Source organism: Primulina huaijiensis, unplaced genomic scaffold, assembly GCF_012295235.1.
Source record: "Primulina huaijiensis isolate GDHJ02 unplaced genomic scaffold, ASM1229523v2 scaffold16847, whole genome shotgun sequence".
Taxonomy (NCBI): Eukaryota; Viridiplantae; Streptophyta; class Magnoliopsida; order Lamiales; family Gesneriaceae; genus Primulina; species Primulina huaijiensis.
This window is the reverse complement of record NW_027343420.1, coordinates 189,183-211,504: the sequence shown is the minus strand read 5'-3', so window position 1 is coordinate 211,504 and position 22,322 is coordinate 189,183. Positions and strand designations below refer to the sequence as shown.

General features: G+C 34.9%; 3 protein-coding genes across 6 annotated transcripts; all 3 read right to left on the bottom strand.

Annotated features, from left to right (window-relative positions):
• Positions 1 to 2,470: 2,470 nt before the first annotated feature.
• LOC140965950 (IAA-amino acid hydrolase ILR1-like 5) lies at positions 2,471 to 5,279 on the bottom strand. The gene is made up of 5 exons (XM_073426237.1): positions 4,852 to 5,279; positions 4,570 to 4,695; positions 3,679 to 3,993; positions 3,113 to 3,241; positions 2,471 to 3,010 (listed from the first exon to the last, which is right to left on the bottom strand). The coding sequence occupies exons 1-5, from the start codon at positions 5,191 to 5,193 to the stop codon at positions 2,633 to 2,635; spliced, it is 1,290 nt and encodes a 429-aa protein (XP_073282338.1). The 5' UTR covers positions 5,194 to 5,279; the 3' UTR covers positions 2,471 to 2,632.
• A 1,028-nt stretch (positions 5,280 to 6,307) lies between these two features.
• On the bottom strand, positions 6,308 to 9,487 carry LOC140965907 (pentatricopeptide repeat-containing protein CRR2, chloroplastic-like). 2 transcript variants are annotated; one of them, XM_073426154.1, is made up of 2 exons: positions 6,913 to 9,487; positions 6,308 to 6,806 (listed from the first exon to the last, which is right to left on the bottom strand). In XM_073426154.1, exon 1 carries the CDS (start codon positions 9,475 to 9,477, stop codon positions 7,720 to 7,722), a length of 1,758 nt encoding a protein of 585 aa, XP_073282255.1. In that variant the 5' UTR covers positions 9,478 to 9,487; the 3' UTR covers positions 6,308 to 6,806; positions 6,913 to 7,719. The 2 variants fall into 2 exon arrangements, with proteins under 2 accessions (XP_073282255.1, XP_073282254.1); XM_073426153.1 differs by having other exon boundaries at positions 6,308 to 7,341; positions 7,450 to 9,487.
• Positions 9,488 to 9,720: 233 nt separating this feature from the next.
• LOC140965916 (polycomb group protein EMBRYONIC FLOWER 2) lies at positions 9,721 to 22,056 on the bottom strand. 3 transcript variants are annotated; one of them, XM_073426170.1, is made up of 22 exons: positions 21,935 to 22,056; positions 21,097 to 21,176; positions 20,125 to 20,293; positions 19,782 to 19,837; positions 19,133 to 19,247; positions 18,873 to 19,029; positions 18,748 to 18,789; positions 17,562 to 17,701; positions 17,232 to 17,297; positions 16,998 to 17,119; positions 16,189 to 16,253; positions 15,464 to 15,516; positions 15,329 to 15,382; positions 15,192 to 15,251; positions 14,693 to 14,739; positions 14,429 to 14,547; positions 13,930 to 14,098; positions 13,510 to 13,558; positions 12,545 to 12,628; positions 11,180 to 11,259; positions 10,576 to 10,665; positions 9,721 to 10,008 (listed from the first exon to the last, which is right to left on the bottom strand). In XM_073426170.1, the coding sequence occupies exons 2-22, from the start codon at positions 21,129 to 21,131 to the stop codon at positions 9,894 to 9,896; spliced, it is 1,887 nt and encodes a 628-aa protein (XP_073282271.1). In that variant the 5' UTR covers positions 21,132 to 21,176; positions 21,935 to 22,056; the 3' UTR covers positions 9,721 to 9,893. The 3 variants fall into 3 exon arrangements, with proteins under 3 accessions (XP_073282271.1, XP_073282270.1, XP_073282272.1); XM_073426169.1 differs by having other exon boundaries at positions 21,899 to 22,032; XM_073426171.1 differs by having other exon boundaries at positions 21,930 to 21,962.
• Between the last annotated feature and the right edge of the window lie 266 nt (positions 22,057 to 22,322).

Below are 22,322 nucleotides of genomic sequence, written 5' to 3'. Positions count from 1 at the left end.
ATACAATCAATTTTAAAAGGTCCATTTGAGAAATTGTAAAAAAAAAAAATTTTATTGAGCGACCTCCAACCATTAAATGTGATTATTTTCTTATTCTAAAATAAAATTAATGCACAAGCCTGTATAATTAAATGGGTAGATCGAGACATTTGAACTAATTCTCTTGGACCTTTTATCCTCACAAGGAACAAATATCAAACTAATTCCATTCTTTTGTATTGAAATGTCGTCTACTCCATCCATTTCGACGATTCTCCCTATTTTTCAGCACATGACAACAACAAACAAGAAATGAATATTATTAATACTAGATAATTATCTTTTTCTTTGGATATAAGAATTAGGGTATATATGAAAAAGTCGAGTGTTTTCAGGTAGAAGAGAAGTTTATGTCGACAAGAACGATTCAAACAGCAGATCAATCAAGTACTTCAATTCGGAGTATTTGAGATTCCTTGTTCTAAGAAAGAATATTCTTAAAAATACAAATAAAACCTGGGAAATTTCAGCACACAGATATATAAAAAGATTGATCGTTACATATGATGATATGCATGACAGAATATGTAATAAGGAAAGAAATTAAGGGTTAAAAGAAGACAAGAAATGAAGAAGAATCTGAATCAGGAGCACTCCTCAGCAACCTTATTCTTGGAAATACCAAATAGTAAGCCAAGCGATCCCTCATTCTTCCCATTATCAGACTGTATTCTTCCATAAATTCCACCATTTTCTGTACATTTATCATCTCTTATATATTATATACGTACATCCACAGAGAGAGAGAGGGAGAGAGAACTAGAGGGAGAGGGAGGATCGGGTGTATAAATAAATTCGTAAGAAATTTGGATGGGGTTTGGAATGTTTGCTGCACAATTATATATATATTGTGCCTAAATGTTTCTTTGTTATTGCTTTTTATTTTCATTTCACTCAGTTCTAAATTGCTTTCAGTCTAACAAGAGTCCAAGAATAGGGAGCTTGGGACCAGAAAAAGGAAAAAAAAAAGAAAGAAATATAATGAATGTGTGTATAACGTTGAATTATTTTTACGGTTTCGATCATCTATGTTTTTTTTTTTTCAATTTTAGTATTTTTTCCACGTGATGTTGATGTGATGATGAAAAATCGCAAATAGTCCAACATGTAGACAAGAAAGTAGTTTTCCCGTAATTATATAATAATATTAGTATTATTTTTGTGGAAGGAAAGAATGATTAATATTTCAATTACATATTATTTTAAATGATAAACAATCGGGATGCGACCAGCTATGTTTGGTAGATGAATGAAGGCTAATTAATCGCATTTTCTTATCTACGGCAGAAATTTTTGTTCAATTTCCATGAATCTACCTACTTTAATTTGACCATCAAAATATAAATCAAATGTTTTAAAAAATAATAAATTTCTCAATTGAACGAATAATATATGTTTTTAATACACAAATTTTATTTGTAAATCAGACAAATTTTTTTTTGGTTTAAAATTAAACGCCTTGTACTACATGAGGAAATTTGAAATGTTTTTCACACACGTAGGCTACGATTCGACTTGTCTGCTGCCATATGTAGCACATTAATTATTTATTAAATTTGATTTTTGTTCTAACAAATTTATATTATATGATTTGATTAAATTAAAAATAATATTTAAATGTTTCTTTGTTGATTAGAGTTCACAGTGTTGTTATCACTTTTTTTTTTAAATAATTTTTAACATAGTTATCATACATAGACGTAAGATTCAAACATTAAATATTCAATTCATTTTTTCACAAAAATAACCAATCCGTTCATAATTAACATTAATTTGGCTTCAATTGAGTTATAATAATATAACTTTTTTCATAACTAGAGAATATAACTACTTTCTTTCGGTATGCACTAAGTGACTTCGATTTGTTATGGGAATTTTGGAGTAGAAATAGAATGTGTATTTGGTTTTGTTCGATGGAAGTAGACCTATATATTAGTATAGAAGTCAAATGATTTTAGATATTGTGTAATTATTTTATAAAAATATATATTGTATGTTAGAAGGTAATATATAATAATAAATTTTTTTTTCGAAAATAAAATAAAATTATTCGTGTTGTGAAAAAGTAAAAATTTACGGTAAAAAAGTAAAAATCTCAAACTCTCAAAATTATCACACTACACACTTTATAATATTTTTCTCTCAACTCAATTGTGATTTTCTTCACAAATGAGAGATCTATTTATAGAAAATTTTTACAAATAATCCAAAAATAAAATACATCATTACCTACATCATCACACACTAATTTTCAATATTCAACACCTAATTTTCAACATTCAACATTCACATTTTCAACACAAATATTTAACACATTTTTTAAATAATTTTTCAACAATTCTTATTAGTTATTACCCCTTCCACACATTATTAAGTAGCTCTCTAATATTAAATTTCAGAGGTCCAGCAGTTCATTTTTGCACAAAAATAATAAAAAGAAGATGTTGATTATGTTTATGATAGCAGCAGATATGAATTTGTATACTTTTAAGACAAAAAAAGTTAATGTTTCTTGAATGTAAATACAGACTCTGACATCAGGTTCACCTTTGAGTCTAGGATAACCGATGAAGCTCTTCACAAATAGTTCAACTCAAAGATCAGACTGCTTCCCATCTCTCAGATAAACCTCAGCAATAGCAGTGTGTAGGGCTGCTCCAATTGGAAGCACATCTTCATCAAGAAAGAAATACGGCGAGTGCGGCGAGTGAACCGAACCCACTTTCTCGTTTCGAATTCCTATCTGGAACATGGCTCCAGGAATCACTTCTTGATAGAAAGCAAAGTCCTCACCAGCCATAACTTTTACAGCCTTCTTCACGTTCTCTGTGCCAAGTAAGAGTTCACCAACTCTCTCAACATGTCGATGTAATCTTTCGTCATTCACACAAGCTGGATAAGTAGGGAACTCTGCTTCTTTCATATCGACGTGAGCCTTACACCTGTGTACAGTAGCCTGCCCTTCAATGACCTTTGAATAACAGAATAAATGAAAGGGTCATTAGTTTGCGAATTTCTACTTTCGAAGGAATAAAATAGTGAGGTTAATCATGAACGGCTGTATTTGAATCACCTCTTTCACCCTTTGCTGGAGTTGATGCAAGCCTTCAGTGGTAAGGCTCCTGAGAGTACCCCCAAACTCAACATACTGTGGGATTACATTTAATGCTGTCCCCCCTCGGACAAAAGTAACAGAAAGAACCTTCAGCGAGAACTCAAAGTTAAAACATTCAAATCAAGCACTTATCACAACACAAAAAGCTATAAATGATTATAACAGTTCAACTCAATTTTTTTTTAAATTACTCAAGAGCACAAGCAGCATATTTTGATTGCTATGCCACATAACAAGGAAATCATTGAGTCCCCGACGATATTATTCTAGAGATACTAATTTGTTATGTTTTCAGGGAGCCTGTGCAATAATCATGTAATGAACAAAGTTTAATCGAGAGGCTTGCAAAGATTTTGAATCGAACTTACTAAGAAGAAAGCAAGTGATTTTGGCTTTTAGATGAATATATACATATATATATTTGGCTTAGTCTTTTAGATGAATATTGCTTCTATAACCTTCGGAAAAAATTTAAATTAGTTAAATTAAATGTCGCAGTAAAGAAGCAATGAAGGGTGACATACTTGACTATGAAGTGGATCTGTTTCTCTTGAAATGAGCTGTTGCAATGCCAAGATTGCAAAAGATGCAGCCAGTACTGGGTCAATGCTGTTGTGGGGCGCAGCACCATGCCCTCCTTTTCCTTCTATTTTCGCTTCAAAAAACGAGACAGCGGCTAAAACAGGTCCAGCAATACTAGCTATACTTCCTGTCCGAGATTCAAAATCAACATGCATTCCAAAGATTGCTTCTGCAGCCCCAAGGGCACCTTCTGTTATCATGTGAGACGCACCGGCACCTCCTTCCTCCGCAGGTTGAAATAGAAGTTTCACAGTACCCTTAAGCATCATACAACACAAATCAAGATAAAATAACATTAGTGTTTCTCTTATAATTGATCAAGAAAAAAAAAAGCAGAAATGATCAAATAAGCTACTTCAAAAGTCCTAAAAGGCATCACAAATACATGAACACTCATAACGATGCGTGTTTCGCCATCTCAAACCCACGGTCCCATTATGAACTCACAATAGCATATCAAGATTCAAAGGACAAACAATCTTAGCGAAGAAACAAATGAAAAGCACCTACAGGCTATAGATGCTTTTATCTTGCTTCAGTAATTACTACATAAAACGGGTCTAAAAAATGTTTAAATCAAATAATTATTTACCACATAAAACGGGTCTCCCAATGCAGCAGAACTCCGCAAGTTTTAAACTCTATACGTGCATGATTTGCAAGCAGCAGTTATCCATATGGAAAGGATATTTTGTTAACTTGGAACATAGATTGTCTGAATGCAAAGTGACCAAAGAAATGCACAAATATGCATGAAAAACAAACAATTAGTGACAATGAAAATTTACAGAAAAATTCATCACCATCAAAAAATTTATCCAAGTTAAACTCACATTAAGCTTATCCCTCCTTTCATTGAGTAATTTAGCAGCACCAAGAAGCATCGCAGTGTGAGCATCATGCCCACATCCATGCATTATACCATCAACTTTGCTCTTATGCTCCCACTCCACCAGCTCCTAAAATTTATATGAAACAAAAAAATAAAAGATTTGATCAAAAAGGGCATAACAATTCCACGAGCATTGGGTTAACAAATAAGGGTCCAAAGACTTTGAAGAAAAAACATCATCTTTCATCCCTGACAAGAAAATTGCCCACAGATATTGACCAACCTGCAAAGGGAGAGCATCCATGTCAGCACGCAGAGCAACAACGGGTGGAGAACCAGAGCCGATCTGGGCAACCAAACCAGTTTTGGCAAATGGGTACTCATACGAAATTCCAAGTTTATCGAGTTCACTGCGGACGAGAGCACTGGTCTTGAATTCTTGGAATCGGAGCTCTGGGTTTTCATGGATTTTTCTTCTGACTGACACCAACCAATCTTTGTCTTTCTTGGCTGAGTTCAGAATCTGCTGAACATATTCTTGAGTGTAATACTCTGCCGCACAATATTCTACAGAAATTGTCAGAGTTACGAGCAAAATTGTCAGACGATTAGAATTATGAAACATGATTCCTTTCTTACACTGTGAGGAGATTAGGTGTGATTATTTATATTCCACCAAATCGACTTACCCTCAACTTGCAAATGTTGGTTTCCCGAAGCATGTGTAAGTTAGAGGGGTAGAAATATTAATTTTTTTATTTTATTTAATAATTTAAATTGAAGACAGTGTATAATAAATTAAAATGAATATTTATTTATTGACAAATATTTGAATTTGATAAAATATATTAGTTTGATTTTGAATTTTTTAAAACAATTCCATACTTTTTTTTATTCCAATTCTTGGATTTTTTTAACAATTTTAAATTATTTTAAATTAATTAAAAAATAAAAAATATGATGGATACTTCATCGCACATCTTCTGCTCACGCGGACGAGGTCGATCCTCACATATATTAATTAATATACAAACATATAATAAACATATTCAGGATTAAACCACTTTTGTTACATTAATTATTGAGAAATAACTTTGAGAGACAAAATGATAGTTTTAACTTAATTTTTTCGATTAAACGGTTTCTAAATCTATGTAGGTTTTGTTTTGTAAATATTATTAAATTATAATCGAATTTATATTTGTGTGAATGAAAATTAGAGTGATAATATAAACTTCCAAGAAATATGACAATTTCGCAACTCCTCAACTGAAAAAAAAAAATAATAAAAAATTCACGTTCTATATTAGTCTGCTTGTCCTTCCTTATTCGGGTATCTCCAGATTTATAACAGTGAAAGATTGCAATGGCCGTTGTGGGACTCGGAAAAGTAATCCACTCTTGTGTAAAACAAATCTTTTCAAATCAAAATATAATACACACAGAAAATCCTGACAATCAAAAAACATATAATCAATAAGGATGATGAGCTCATGACTACTGGACTTGTGCATGCATGTAGGAAGCTGGTAAATTTGGGCCCGCTCCAGTACCTTAAGAGCTGAAGGAAGGAGCATTTTCATGGTTTTGCTCAGGTAATTCAACCTTGGATATCAAACTCTCCTTCGTAGATTGGACCCTTTGGAAATTATAATCCTTACATGGACATGATCTACACATACGGGGGCAAGTATAGTCCGGGAGAAGGGATGGAATTTTTTTGCAGCTTTCCCAAAAGGCCAAAACCGAGACTAGTCGCCTCCCCCAATCCCATTCTGTCATCCAACCTGTACCTCCTTCCCGAATTTCTGGATATGCCCCGACGTTCTTGAAAGAAAAAATAACCTTCCTCGTGTAGTTGTGATTTCCTTCATGGCTTGAATATTATACTGAACTGGTCCAGCTCAAAATTTCTAACGCAGCCGAATTCATCTGATGCTGGTTACATGAGCTGCAGATTTTTTGGTGCTCAATCGATAAAAGTTGAGAGAGCCCCAGTCTTGATTCCTGTTCCAGAGATGATGCCAATAGCCAGTTCCGGAATACAACCACCAGTTTCTTCTCAATTTGACAATTTTAGTATCTGGTTAATATCATACACGGTTGAAGATGTATCAAGTGTTGCATAAATGTCTTGCAGACTACTTGTGGCTGGAATCATTGGTAGCAAGAGAGCTGTAGGCATAAACAGCTGCCACTGCAGAAGTAACTTCAATCTGTAACGGAGACTCCTGTTTGCTAATTTCTGCAAACAAATCACCTTGAGTGATGTAACATCAGCTGAACAAGTTCTGCCTGCATCTTGCATGGGGGAACACAAGTCTTCCAATATTTTTCCAATTACCCACTCACCAGGGAAAAAACATGTTAAGAAAGCAAGCTTGAAAATCCAGTTCTCTCACTCATCAGAAGGCTGCTGTGCTGAATATTAAATTCCATTTAATCAGCAATGCTGCTATTTCTCAGATTTCAAAACTTGGATAGCTTTCAACACTAGAAGCTTGCATTTCAGCATGGCTAAGTAACACAGGAGTAGCTGATTCAGATAGGTTATCTTCAATAGCTGAGTTAACAACAGTAGAAGGAGAGACATTCTCCTCAACTTTGCCTCAGTTTGGACTCTCGGCAACATCATCTTTTTTCGAACCAGTCTTCATGAATAGATGAAAGAGCACGTTGCACTATGTCGAAATATGAAGACCAACAAATTTATGCAAATTTTTTATCTCTAATGTAAACTTTGATCAAAACAATTTTCTTTGATCAATCATACCTAATCCAATGATGATGACATTACCACAGATGAATCAAAATACCATTCTAATAAAAATAACAACAGGATATTAAAAAATTGAGAATATAAAAAATAATATTTTCTTACTTTTTCTCCTTTTAAAATTAGAATGATGTGGTTACAGGTGTAGGCAATTCAAGTACAATCTTCAATTAGCATGTTATGATCTGACATTTATTTAAGTGCAGCTCCTCAAATTACGCATTCCAATCATCATTCGCTTCATGTCAGGAGATATAATCCCACACAAAACCTTATCTAATAAGACTAAAATATAAATGAGAGCCCCTCAAACAATATTCGCTTGCAACGGTTTCTCGTATCAGAAAGGGAAACGCTATTGTTATCCCACAATAATCACCAATAATCCCTACAAGAACACTCACCATCTTTAAAATGATGGTACCGATTCACATCCCTGACAGTGATCTCCCTCTTTTTAATTCTCGATATGAGCTTGATCACCACATGACAGTCCTCGCAAACCCGAAGATTTTTGGTTACCAGAAGTTTGGTCCCAGGAGGCGTGCTAATGAGTCCAAAGGCGATGGCTAGTCTTTCACTGTGGCTATTAACCATTTCAGCCTTTTCGTCATCTTCAACATCAAAAAAAACTGGAGTTGTATCTGCAACATATCCAGCCTCAGCCATTAGATCACCAATTTCTTCCAACTGGGCATGTATCTGATCAAACATAGGATGAGAAGTATCTCCAGATACAAATCCATGGATCTTACTTTTCACCTTGACCCAACTACAACCAATGCTTTTCTTGATCTTTCTATCGATCATCAACTTTCTTAACTTTGAAACTCCTTCCCAATTCCCAGCCTGAGCATAAATATTAGACAGAATCACATAGTTTCCTGCATCATTTGGTTGGAGTTCAATCAATCTCTCCAACGCTAGCTCCCCTAACTCCACCTTCCCATGAATCTTGCATGAACTGAGGAAAGCACCCCAAACACCAGAATCCGGTAAAACATTCATCTCCATAATCAAATGATATGCCTCATCAAACTGGTTACAGTGGCCAAGAAGATCGACCATGCAGGTATAATGCTGAACAGTTGGTTCGATGTGATAATCTCTAATCATCGAGTCAAAATACGTCCGCCCTTCATGTAAAAGTCCTCCATGGTTACAGGCTGAAAGAACACCCACAAAAGTTATGTGATCAGGACGCTCTCTGGTAAGCATCATCTTAAACATATTAAGTGCTTCATAAGCATGACCATGCATCGCATAACCAGTTATCATTGAATTCCAAGAAACAAGCCTCTTCTCCATTAATTCTTCAAACAAATGCCTAGCAAACCTCAAATTACCGCTTTTAGCATACATATCCACTAGGCTGGTGTTCACCTTGTCGTTAAGCTTAAACCCGAGTCTCCAGCTATACCCATGAAGCTCATGCCCTTGAATGATGACACCTAAATCGGCAGAAGCTGATATAGCAGTTACCAGAGTAGCCTCACTTGGCCTAAGACCCCCAAACACCATCTGACTGCACAGCTTCAAACAATCTTGCGGTCGCCCATTTTTCAAATAAGCGGCGAGCATTGAATTCCACAATACCACATCCCTATTCTCAATCTTATCAAACACTCGACGAGAATCAGTTAAGCAACCACATTTGGCATACATATCAATAACCGTAGCCCCAACAAACACATCCATTTCCCACCCGGTTTTCTTAACTTGATCATGAATATCCCTTCCCACATTAATCGCAGACAGCCCCGAGCACGCCTTGAGCACGAAAGGGAAAGTAAAATTATCTGGTACAAGCCCATGATCAAAAAGTTGGTAATATAAAGCAATCGCGACTTCATATGGGCCATTCCACGCATACCCACGGATTAAAATGTTCCAAAGGAAAATATTTGTCTTTGGAATTTTATCAAACAAGCGGTGCGCATATGTTAAGGAGTTGCACACACAGTAAAGATTCACGAGTTTTGTGGCTAAGCTTGCATCTTGCAGTACGCCATTGAAGCACAACTGTGCGTGGATCTGCTTTCCGGGTTCAACGGTTTTCCTAGTTATACAAGACTTGAGAATATATGTGTAATGTCGAGCGCAGATGGGAAATTGCAATACTGACCGTTGCATTTGAAAAAGGTGCTTGTACAAATACTCTGTATTTCAATTATATAGCAACGATAAGAAAAAACTAACTAAAAACAAATTTTGCAAATTTTATACGAAATTAGTGATTACGAATCATTTGTATTGAAAATATTTGTAATTATTTTGTTGTAATAGGTGGATAATTTTTTGGTTGTAATTTGTTTTTGTGGGTTCGATGAGATAATATTACTACTGTTATTATAACCAAAAGAGAAAACATAAAAAGACAAAAAATAATCAACGCATTTATAAATTCTTGAATCATGCTATCCCCAGTGACTAAATAACTCTCAAGCCCACAAGCTTGGCCAAATTACCAAATTTGCATGTACTCCCAACTTTAAATAAGTTAAAAGCAATTCATATTATCCTACAATGAAGAAAGCTCTTTGAAATTTTCATGGATGGGTATCTTGGCTTTGGAACTGCTCCAGTATAAGATTACAGTTGTTCATGGTACGAGCATCAAGAAGACCATGATTCCAAAGTTTAACCATAAATAATCTCCAACACCTGCCAAAACCATCAAGATACAACAAATCAATGGAACTTCAATTTTCAAAACTATTTATATAATGATCGAAACATATGGTGCTTGAGTTGCTATACTATTTGAAATATTTGAGGAAATGGTATTTAAGAGTTTGGGAGGATATGCTAGTGTCTTTTTGGTAGAGCTTACTATTAATTTAATACGTAACACTGATGTTCTTCTTTCGAATTCAATGTCGGTCAGCAAGCTATTCTGATAACAGAGAGTGTCTATATTGGCCGAGAAAATGGTAAGATATACGTAACAAACACAGTCAGACTAGTGAGAGCAAGTAGGCATCCGCAGGGGACTTCACATGCTAATATTTTGAATTGTGTTTCAAAACAAACTATAGCCTAAATAATGTGGCAGCACAAAACAAATGATTCATTGTACCTCATTTTTCTGAAACATTTGGGGAATACAAAGAAAAGGAACTATGGCAGATATACAGAACTCTTAATACTTTGGCATATCATAGAATTACAGTACTCTGAGATTACATGTAAGCCAATTATGATCAAGAATCTGGACAGCAGGAGAATTACCAGAGTAGTGCAGGAGCCCGGGAAAGATCCTGCCCGTGCAAGTTTGAGAATGCCTCACATGCCCAAGGAACATGACCATCAGCCAGAACCCTGCATCACAAGAGAAATAGTAATTGATCTTGCTAATTTCAGAGAAAATAGTTATATCGTGGAAAACCTGAGCTTTATCAACACAATCTATGTTAGTAAAAAGAACTAATGCTAGCATCAACAAGAAGCCATGTCACCACATATATGTAGATCAAAAATTTGTGCAGCATAAACATGGTGTATAATGGGAGAAAATGAAAAATGAAATTTTAGTACAAACACTTATTGAAAGATGCCTCATTAGCGGCATCAAGAATCACACAAATTTGTTTAGAAGACCAAGGCTAATCAGCCAAGTCATTTAGTTTGAACTTTGAACTAAGCCTTTTATGAGAACGATTAAAGTCATGATCATCACTCACACTAATCAAGGATGCCAATATATTTGTGTGGACTTCAACAAAGGAAAGCCATAAGATCCTTATCATAAATAATATCAATAAGGTTGAAGAGAAGTTTCTAGGTATTATGTGAACAGAATGAAAGGGGTAAAAAAATATTAACAGAATCACACCTTTGCTTTCTGACAAAAGAATTCCAGAGATGCATCAGCTGCTTCTCATCTTTTGTAACATCCACAAAGTCATCAAGCATCTGCTCAAAATCCCGATATTTGTCATGAACAGAAGTAGATAAATGACAAATCACATTGAAGAGACTGCTGTATGAAAGGTGTTTAATAAGAAAAAAACATATTTGAGGAAATTTATCAGCCCACTGATAGTACGTAATGTCACCTGGAGCTTACACTCTCCAAGACAGTAGAACAATGTTTATCATGCTGCAATCTACGGCCTCTATCTTTAAATTTCCAAACTGTGAGATTGTTGTAGTCTACAAGTTTGCATAAACTTGTGACACACGAGATGATAATGTTGTTTCCGCCAAAGACCAAGCATGCAAGATGCCCTAGGAGAAGGTTGTCTAAAATTGTAACCATGTCATTTATCTACTTACTGCAGACGTGCGGGCACATGTTTAGCCCAAACCTTTACAAAATGGATAAATAAACTCTCAATGAATTTTTCATAAGCATCTCCCTAGTGTAATTAATCAATTAGTTCTCCACCCAGTTTGTGTTTGCTAAAGAGACAACTGATGGAAACAACAAAAGAGAAAGTACTGTTGTTCTGACTTGAGATGAGGCACATGCTGACAAACATATTTTATATGTTCGTTAGGACACAATTGTAGGAAGTAATTATGTATATCCTTGTAATCAGCAATTAGGGATATTACAATTATAATTACTTGTACTATAAATAAGTGTTAGTTGTAATGGGAAAAGTAACCCAATTATTTTCAATTTCTTCTACATTTTATGTCTCAGTGTCTTCTACCTTTTATTTCAACAGCACATGGGTTTCAAGTTCATAATACTGAAACATAAACCCATAGCTTTACATGCATGTTTTCTGAACCGAGAAATTTTGGTATGCAGAAAGTAATATCAACCTAGTGGAAGGATCAGCAACATTATGATGTTCTACTAGAGGGAAAAGACTTACGCTACTGGTGTTGAAACCATTTTGAAATTTTATCGTATCCCTGCTCTAGGAAAGCCATTAATTCTTCACAAAAGCAATATAAAGTGAAAAAAATTGTAGAGGGAGTATCTGATTGGCTCAAATTGGATTATACACATCAACTGCTTAAATTATCTCCCTCTCTATAGACTCATAATAACTTGGTAACGAACAGCTTACTTCCGTAAAAATTATTTAGTTTGACATGTCTACTAAAACATAATTATTCAGTAGTCAATGCATCTCCACACCAGAGAAAACTTCATTGAATGCAAAATTAATCCTCGCAAAAGTAAAATAAATATTGTAAAATAAAAAACTAGCACCGTAGCAACCACAAGTGCCAAGCATACCCTTCTATCTTCAAGGTCCGCAACATCATCATCTACTTCATCCTCACTGTCACGATCTGATAATACTTGCTCCAGGGCCATGGGCTTCATTCGTTCCAGATTTCACATGTAGAAAATCAACAAATAAGTTCACATGTTACTTTAGTGTACATCAGAACAAATTTGCCATGCATTCAAAATTAAAGGTCAATATGGAAATATCAGCAAAACTTCAGTATTCCAACTTCTGCCAATTCAAAATGGATACTTTAAAATAAGATCACAGGAGCACTTGATAGATTGAAAAGAGTACTCCTGAGTTAATTGTGTCTAAACTCTAAACAAACTTTGAGTTACTGAGAATTTATATGATAGTGAGAAATCCAAAGAAAACGGAGCTTATTGAACAGAGGGAGGATGAAAGAAACAGGTGTTTGAACTAAATCACTTATATATGTTCAATGGATACTTTCAGAACATCGAAGGGAATTTTTATGCAAGATGAAGAGAAAATTGAATGAAGGATGAAGGCTGTGTATTTGAACCCCATGAATGTTCCAATACTGATTTAGACCCTAGAGAACAAAAGTAAATTTCAGAGAAAGAAAAGTTCAAAAAATCTTATGCCAACAGATTTAGAAACACTCCCTCGTTTATGCCTGCCTGAATTTTAAGTTCCAGTGGTAGTTTACACAATGAGAAGTACAGGCAGTATTAAAATTTTTTTAAACCAATGAAAATACCAAATAAAAAAGTGTGCAAGTTAATTATGATGATTCCTGGAACATGAAAAATAAATTGTTGTCAACTTATTTGACTTCATCAATGACCTACATAGTGTTGCATTACCAGAGCCCCAATATTAAATGTTCTTATTCATAATTCATGAATTTTACATTACAGAATAACAGAAATTTATGAAGCATGAAATATTCATGTCAAAAAATAGACTATAAATACATGTAGTAGATTATATTCGAACTCACTTGAGCTCTGTGCGAGTGAAAGAACTGCCGCTTTCGCAAGAGTGCGCGACTGGAAAAAGGCAAAAAGAAAAGTTAGATATGACTCGACTCGATGTTTACATCATAAACATCGCCCTATATCTACAAACTATTAGAGTCAGATTTGTCATTGAATTTCAGGGTGCCTCAAATCTCGTTACCTCTGACATCCCCAGAGTTGGCTTAAACTCAAAACAATAATTGCAAGTACAACAAAGGAGCAAAACTAGCTTGTAAAGACGAGCCCTATTCTCATTGAAATATGATATTTCAAGACACTTGACAACGTTCCACTTAGTTAAGTAAAAGTATAAACATATTGGTGGAACAGAGGTTTTGAAGCCAACACAATTCATGCGTTCTACTCTGTTATCTTCTGTACACATCAGTGAGTGTACTTACTTTCTGGGGTCAGAGCGTTCAACTGATAATTTCCTTGTCTTAGCAAACTGTAGCAATGCTGGAGGTGTAAGATTATTTCCAGGCAATGACTGAACGCAATCAGGATCTGCATATGAATGTGCTGTGGCAGATGAAGCTCGGGGACTCGATGCATCTCGTTCTCCGCTGTCTGCCATGCCCAACAAAATATAAGAAATACTTATCCCTGTGATCTACACAAACTTTACATGTATATATTAATATATACATATACATGTATATATAACAGGAGCATACAGTTTAATTGAATGCTGACTTTGACGATTGTATGTCTATTGTCAAAAGAATTTCACCCTCATCTTGCAGGCAAGGACAAAACAAAGGAATTCAATCCCTAACAGAGCTCAACTCTAACATAAAAGTAAAATATGAATATATAAACACGAAAGAAAGAACATTACAAAATAAGAAAGAACATTACAAAATGAAACGACCAAGAAAAATTAATGTACAAGAATACCATCAGCCTTTCCCCGACCATCAATTATTGAAGGTAATTCTGAATCTAACACGAGGGGATGCACGTGACTTGATCTTTGAACTCGTCTCTTAGACTTCTTACGTTGTAGTGCTTTGGAACTGTGCAGTTAGATAATTTCGTTACATTTGATATCCATAATTCAAACTGCATATGTCAAGATACAAAGCATTTCCAAGATTCAAATTTCAAATGAGAAAAATAAAAAAATATATAATAACAATAATAACAACAGCAGCAGCATACCAAAAGAAAAATGTCTGCTGTTTAGGATCAACACCAGTTACAACATTCTGCAGAGATAATTATGAACAGTTATTACATTGTCAAATGAAGTGTTTTAAAATATTCATAATTATATCTTAAAGTCTTGAAATGTATTTCACAATTTAAAACTCCAGTAAATCAGTATTACTTCAATTTCTGCAGAGGCAAGCCATTATACACACAATGTCTGCTAGGCAAGTCAACTTCAAGCTCTCTTCCTACACTAACCCTATACATTCTACAATATACCATATATATATAAAGATCTATAGAGGAACTGACACGGGAAGCACAAGGGTGTTGCGTATTTTATTTCATCGAAGAAAAAAAGAAGCCCAAGAATTCCAAAAGATACTTCTGCAATTACAGGCCAAAGTGTTTTATTCTCTACTTTGCACCTGAATAAATCAATATTCTATGCATGATAAGATAAATTACTGTCTACACAGAACCACTGAAGATGAAGTGGAGACTTGACCTCAGATCTCCATGCATCTGTTTTTACGGATACATTCACAGCTTGAATCTCTTCTGTTACCTACACAGTGGGAGTGAGGACAATGATCCAAATACAATAGAATAAAAAAATTTAGAAAATTATTTAGGTTTACTAACCCAGAATTCAAAGTTAAAAAGGTCGTGAGTGGAGAATAAGTGATATCTCAGACCCTGTATGTATAAATTATAGCAAGAATCAATTCACACATGCTTCAGAAAGTAAAGGAAGTAACAGCATGAAACACAAATTACCTTAAAACTTGCACATTTGACCAAGCAAAATGGACAAGCAAAATCCTCTGTCACTGCATGTTAAAAGACTAATTCAAGCTTCTTGTAAATCTTTGCAGAAACCCAATCTCACTTTTTATTAACGAGTAAGGCATTATATAATGACTAGTTCCAGGCCATCCAGTTCCACAAAAGAAGCAGGCACGAGACCACAATATAATTAAAAAAGGTACTAGACACACAAGATCTCCATTAAGAGGGAACGGACTACTATGAATACAATATAAGGATCTGAACAACCAAATCTACGAGAATAGGATTTGATTACACAGGCTCAAGAATGACACAGGACTGTTTTGTACTTAAAATGCAAATTAAGGAACACAAACCTATGATGCTCTACCTCACAAGTTAGTTAAATGAATATATCCAAAAAATTACTGGAAATATGGCTGGATAGCTAGATTAAGGTCATTTACAATCCCAAAGAATTTGAAATGAAGAGTGTGCGAGCAGCTTTAATAATGAAAGGACACCATAGAGAAAAAATAGAAAATATTTTTTAAGGGGTTTAGAGTTGAAAATGTTGTTTGTTTCACTTAAAATTAGGTTATTTGCAGCCTTCCGAAACACAGAGGATAATATCCAGACATGACAATCTAGAAGCAAATGGCATTGCACCAAAGATGAAGGTGCAGCTGTATATCAAGGCTCGCGTTAACTAATAAAAAAGTACATCAAATTACCTTCAGTCCTTTGCAGCTTATTGTTATAATATTTGTAGTTGAACACAACATTTCCAGCCCTCAACCTTGATAGCACCAACCCAGAAAATTAATGAACTCCAGAATAATTATTTAAAATGTCAAAATTTCGACAAAACGTCAGAAGCAATGAGCTAGGTGCGTGACTTAAGAAACGAAAGAGGAATCATACTTAAAATACTGGAAAGTGAAAGCACAAAGAAGTAGAACTTTGGGTAAAAATTAAGCCGTTAATTCTAATATCTATTTGTCTTATTATAAAGAAAGTGAAGGGCAAGACAAAGAAGCAGAACTCCTGCAGAACTTAATACATGTGAACTCTGATATCATTTCATTTTCTAATGACAAAAAAAAAGGGCGAGCAAGCTCTTTTTTTCTGCTGTGGCATGCATCAAGCCGACTTTCTTTTCAAAGTACACATGACCAAAATTTAATCGCACCCGATCCACAAACCAAATGTATTCCAAGTTAATACAGTCAGAAGAGACCCAAAAACACGGAAGATCATTACTGATGACAGTTCCTTTTTTGTTCCATAACACAATAACATAGACCATGCTTCACGAAGGATTCAAATCCTTAGTAAGTTTCACAAAATTTGATCACATTGACCTCATTTCAGTATCGTTGAGAAAAGTTGAAGACTACATTCCAATACAATGGGGAGATCCCTCTGATTCAAATCATTTTCTGTTACAACCAAATGTTTTTTATGAAAATTTTGGTGATACGCGTTCGCGTGCAAGAGAGAGAAGGGAGAAGAAGGAGAGATAGTGAGTGATGGAATTCACCTAATGATGTGGGGTAAAGTAGAGAAAGGAAAGTCACTGTATGAGAATGAATCATAAGGAGATCTCTCCTTGGCCCCAACTTCTTCAGCTGCTATGCTGACTTGCAAATGTTGTATCATAGCCTATGATGAAGGAAATAAAAAAACGTTCAAAAAAATTTTTGAATAGCAGAGCAACTTCCAAAAGTATAAATCAAGTAAATTTGCGTTTTCTCGGTAGAGGAACAGGGCATACCACAGTTCCAGGTCCGACATTTGGATTTTGGAATGACAAGCAATTGTCTTCTCCGAAACTGCACGTCTGCAAAGGAATAATTAAGATAAAGGCAAAAACACAAACAGAGGAAGATTTCACTACCTACAAATGAGTGCAGATTGCGACAAAGGTAATGCATACAATCACATGAAATATAGAAAACAAGACAAGGAAAATTATGAGAAATAAACAAATATCGACAGCCGATGATCTCAACCATTTTCTAGATTCTTTCACCAAGACCAAAGAACATCACATGAATTTGCATAGTTGTTTCTTAAACCGAATCAACTGGATACATTTGATTACCCTCATGAAGCAGGAGTGTAGGTCAACAGTTGACAGCATCTCTGCCCTCTCCCCAGAAATTAAGTTTGGTGACTTCTCCCATGATAAATGAAGTAATTCCAATGGAATCTTGCCCAGGAAGCAGTGGCCTCCAATATTAGCTATCACCAAGTCAGAATAATATTAAAATGAAGATGAAGATATTTATAAAAAAAATGAAGATACATAATTGAAAGTGCCAAAGTAGGAGGGTAGAACCTAGAACCACCAATTGAAAACTAAGTATAAGAACGTGGAATTGTTAGATTATTGCTTCTTACCAACAAGTAGTATCTTATAAACCAAAATATCCAAATAAATTCGAGGATGTTGTCATTTCAGGAAAAACTAAGCCTTTTGTGAAACATAACAACCAAACAGCAACAGCGCATCAGATCACAAACCAAACCTTAAGTAAATGAACTCCAACCTTTAAAATAAAGTCATCACATGGTAAATCCACACATTTTTATGCATGTCCCTTTGCCGACCAACTCAAAATCATTCCTAAAAAATGTGTCTCAAATGTTATAGTGCATACACTGTCCTGACTTGAATGTTCAATTCCAACCAATAACAAAACGACATCCAGACATGTGCTTTCAAAAGCTGTTCTTAAAACTCAAGCAGTTACTTTTATTAAGAGTTGCTTGGTGAGGAATTAACGAGACTGCAAATAAAATGCCACTTTCTTTTAAGGTCTCTTGTTTTGTTTGTAAGAGAGAACTCTATTTTTATCTACCAAGCCACCATGCTGTTAAATAAAAATGTCATAGATCCAGGCCCTCTGCCTAAGATTACACAGAGAGGCAATTATAGAGGTATGTATCTGAAATTATAAAGGTATTCAATGCTTTCCTTCTAAACTGAGCAAAAATGTTTAACATGTATACCATGTCAAAAGAGCAATCCAGATTCGCTTAGTTATTCGCACAGCTGGGGCACGGTTGGAAATGGCTACTACAAACCATCAGGTAGCTGACTGATCACTACCTCAGATTTTCTAAAGTAGGCAGATGCAAATATAGGTCTATGAAATGTGTGTGCAGGTGTGTAAAGGTGAGACAAGCAGCTTCTGTAGTGAATTTAGCTATGAAAAGAAAAAAAATAGTGAACCCACATAACAATATCAAAGACTTCTCAAACTAACTATAAGTTTGTAACTCACTTGGTAATGATGATCCATCTCCATGCTCCTTAAATAACTCAGCTGCAGAAAGCAGCAAAGCCTGGGTAATTCCAAGTACCACACAGGGACATATATACAAGTTGATCATCATAAAAAAATTGTACCAGAGCTGATAAACATAATACAAAGAGATCCAGACTTGACTTCAATCGATAGCTTAGTAATGTCAGGAAGAATAAATTTTGCTTCATCTTCATTCTTCCCATCAACTCCTGTACATTTTTCCAGCTTGCATGGTCGACTGACACGATAAACTGCAGACTACAGAATCAGAAATGGCAGCAGTCGATCGGTTAATGTAGAATCGCCAACTGAAAGTGGAAAAGGGAAGCATCTAACTAAATGAAATGAGATAATAAACTACCTCAACAGTCACAGGGCTGTGAACCGGTCTTGCTAATAATATAAACAATGGAAATAGGCTTTGAATTCTTGATTCATCATTTACAGTGGATGGCAAAGAAATTTTCATTTCAATCCTAGAAACAGGAGGAGAATCAAATAAATTGCGTCGATTATGTTCCATGATAGTAAAGCCAGAACCCCAAACTAAAGGTATGACTATATGAGACACGTGCATGATGCCCACCCACCTCTATCAAACAATGAAGAAACTGTACACGCACTTGCTATACAACAAGGACAAACTGGAATAGGTAGTGAACATAAATTGTTTGAGAGAATTTGTAGATAAAGTGAAGATGTGTTGCAACTTCTAACAAAGGCTTCATCTATCTATCTAGTACAATTCATAGTGATATATGAACTTTATTCCTGCAGAAAACAGGAATCGTAACAAAATATTTTGTTCTCTATATAATGCCTTGGTACGGATATAGAAAAATGACATCTAAAAAATTTCATAAAAAATACATCAAATTTTTTAGATGTAAAATCTACATGGCGAAGAGCACGATAAGAGATAATTCAAAATTCTCCTGATGAAAGGCGTCTGACATCAGCTATTTATTTAACAGAAATAAAAAAGTTTCTAAAATATATAACAGTTATACCTTTTCTTGTGTTTGGCTTGTATTTTGTATCGTAGACATCTTTGGAGGAAAGGTGGCTGCAGAAGAACTGCTTTCAGTTAAAAATGCTATACACAAACTACCAGAATAAAATGACCCCTAACTCAAGCAATGATGACATTTTACAGTAAATCTTGAATTCATTGGCCAACCAACAAGAAGAACAAAATTTTTAGTTATTTTAATCCGATTTACCAGTAGGTATATACACATATAAGAAACAAGGCTTATTTGGAAACTCAGAGCCAAACAATCCACACAATAAATGGGAAATCACAGACCAGTTGAATAAAAAAGGGCAGGAAGATATAAGGAAGAAAATTACATCTCTAACAGCACGACGCTGAAGAATGTTGTACAATTCAACTGGCTTGCAGTAAATTGAAAGGCTCTCCTCAGCTGCAAGCTGCTCCTCTGCGGACAAATTCACCCATGGATCTTGGTGGCACATGTGATCTGTACCTCTAGAGTGACTGCAATTGCAAGCAAAGTTCCTGTGCAAAGAATTAAATTACATTGAAGATCTTAGCTGATCTCTAACAATCACATTTGAGGTGCAGTAATGTTACTCAAAGCATATGATACCATATTCATAGTAAAGAGTGTTTGCCATTTGGCAAATTTGAAACATAAAAAAAGGAGTCACAAACATGAACTCAGGTTTAAAATTCAACAGTCTATTAAGAAGCCTCAGAACTTCATAATCTCTTCTTGAAGCACATAAAATTCATTGCATTCATACAACCCATAATTAAAAATTTTAAAAACGCCACACAAATGAATACTTTATATGTAGCCCATGTTAAAATACGTGTAAGATTGAGAGTTCAAACCCAAGGAGCAGTAAAGATAACAATATTCTAATTCGTTAACAGTGTTTTGAAACTGTAATCGTCCATACAAGAGATGCAGTAAAATTATAAATAAAAAGGTAAATAGATTTGAGTTTGGAATTTTTTGCAGTCTAAATTGGCGACCTAATTGAAAAGCTGACATTTATTTTGCACTCATAAGGATAATGTGACGTCAATACCAGACCATGGAAAAATGTTTATGTGCATGCCATCATTTTCATTATTGTTTCAGCTGTGTGATATCCAAACAATTGGTGCAAATAGTAACATTCGAATATACCCTAAGCATGGGAAAGAAAGTTCTAAGCACAAGACAAACAGCTATTGAACTTGATCGTGGGTTCCACAGTTTTTGAATGTGTCCATGACGGGGTTGGTGTCTACCACCATTATTGAAGTCACTGCAACACAGTAAAGCAGCAGTTTGTTGGATGGATACTTACGCAGTTTCGCGAGCCACAAGAGGTATGCCAGGCATTCTTATCAGACAGGATTGGCAAATTTACACATATTTAACCAAAACCTGCATTGCCACCGAAAATCTACAAACATGAGAGTTGAAAACAGACATATGATAATTCTTTCTCTATGTTATTACAGGATTCCACTCAATAAGAGTGAAAATCGAAGTAGTAGACACACTACTCTCAAGAGTCCACGAATACAACAATTACATGTGCTACGTGCAGTCATATTAGTTTAATACTAAATATATTTATGAACCAGCTAAAAAAGTGACCAATATTTGATTCACGGCCACTTAGCCAGCAAAAAGAATTGTGCTTAGATCAGCGTTCTCAATTTTCACAACAAGTGAGCAAACAAATTAGAGAAAACAAACCACGAGATACATTCCAATTCGGCATACCTATACAAGAACAGGTACTGAGATATGGAACCAAAGGCGATGATGATGCTGCCACCTCTCATAACAGTAAGTTTGTGTAATTTACCAACAAAAAGACCCCCTTTTTATTTACCATGGGCATCATACCTGGGTTCCACCCTTAAAAAAATTCCCTAAATTTTTTAACTTATGACTATGCATAGACGAAGTAAAATGTGTGGATTCACTATTTAAATCCATAGAAAAGAGTCGTAAAAAAATAAATCCAGAATAGCAGAGCCCTAATTGAGTCTTTAATTAACATAACCAGAAATATTCACTTCAAATCCGGGTAACAAAAAAAGAGCTTCAGATATTAAGATTATTAAGTGAGTGCATATACGAGCAGAGATATTCACCGAGTAGAAAGGGCAACGGGAGTAAGTCAACCGTACCGGCGAGAAAGAGCGGCGTTTGCCTGTTCACGGCGTTTCACGTTTTAAGTTTGATTTCCAACTAATTTCTTACTTTTTCCTGGTATGAATATCGAGGTTTTAAATGTCGGAAAGTGTTTTATCTATTTGTTTTATTTATATTTATTATTTAAATTAAATAAAAACAACAATTTGAATTTTAAAATATAACTTTAATGATATTAGCTAGGCTTAAAATGGACTATTCTTGTTGGGTATTTTTTTTATGACAAAGATTTCGTAATAGTTGTTTTTCGATACGCATTGGATAAATACTCATATTAATACAATATTTTATAAACCACGTTAATCAAGTAAACCGCACTTAACAAACCATGTAGAACCAACTCTTCCCAAAATATGTCAATAG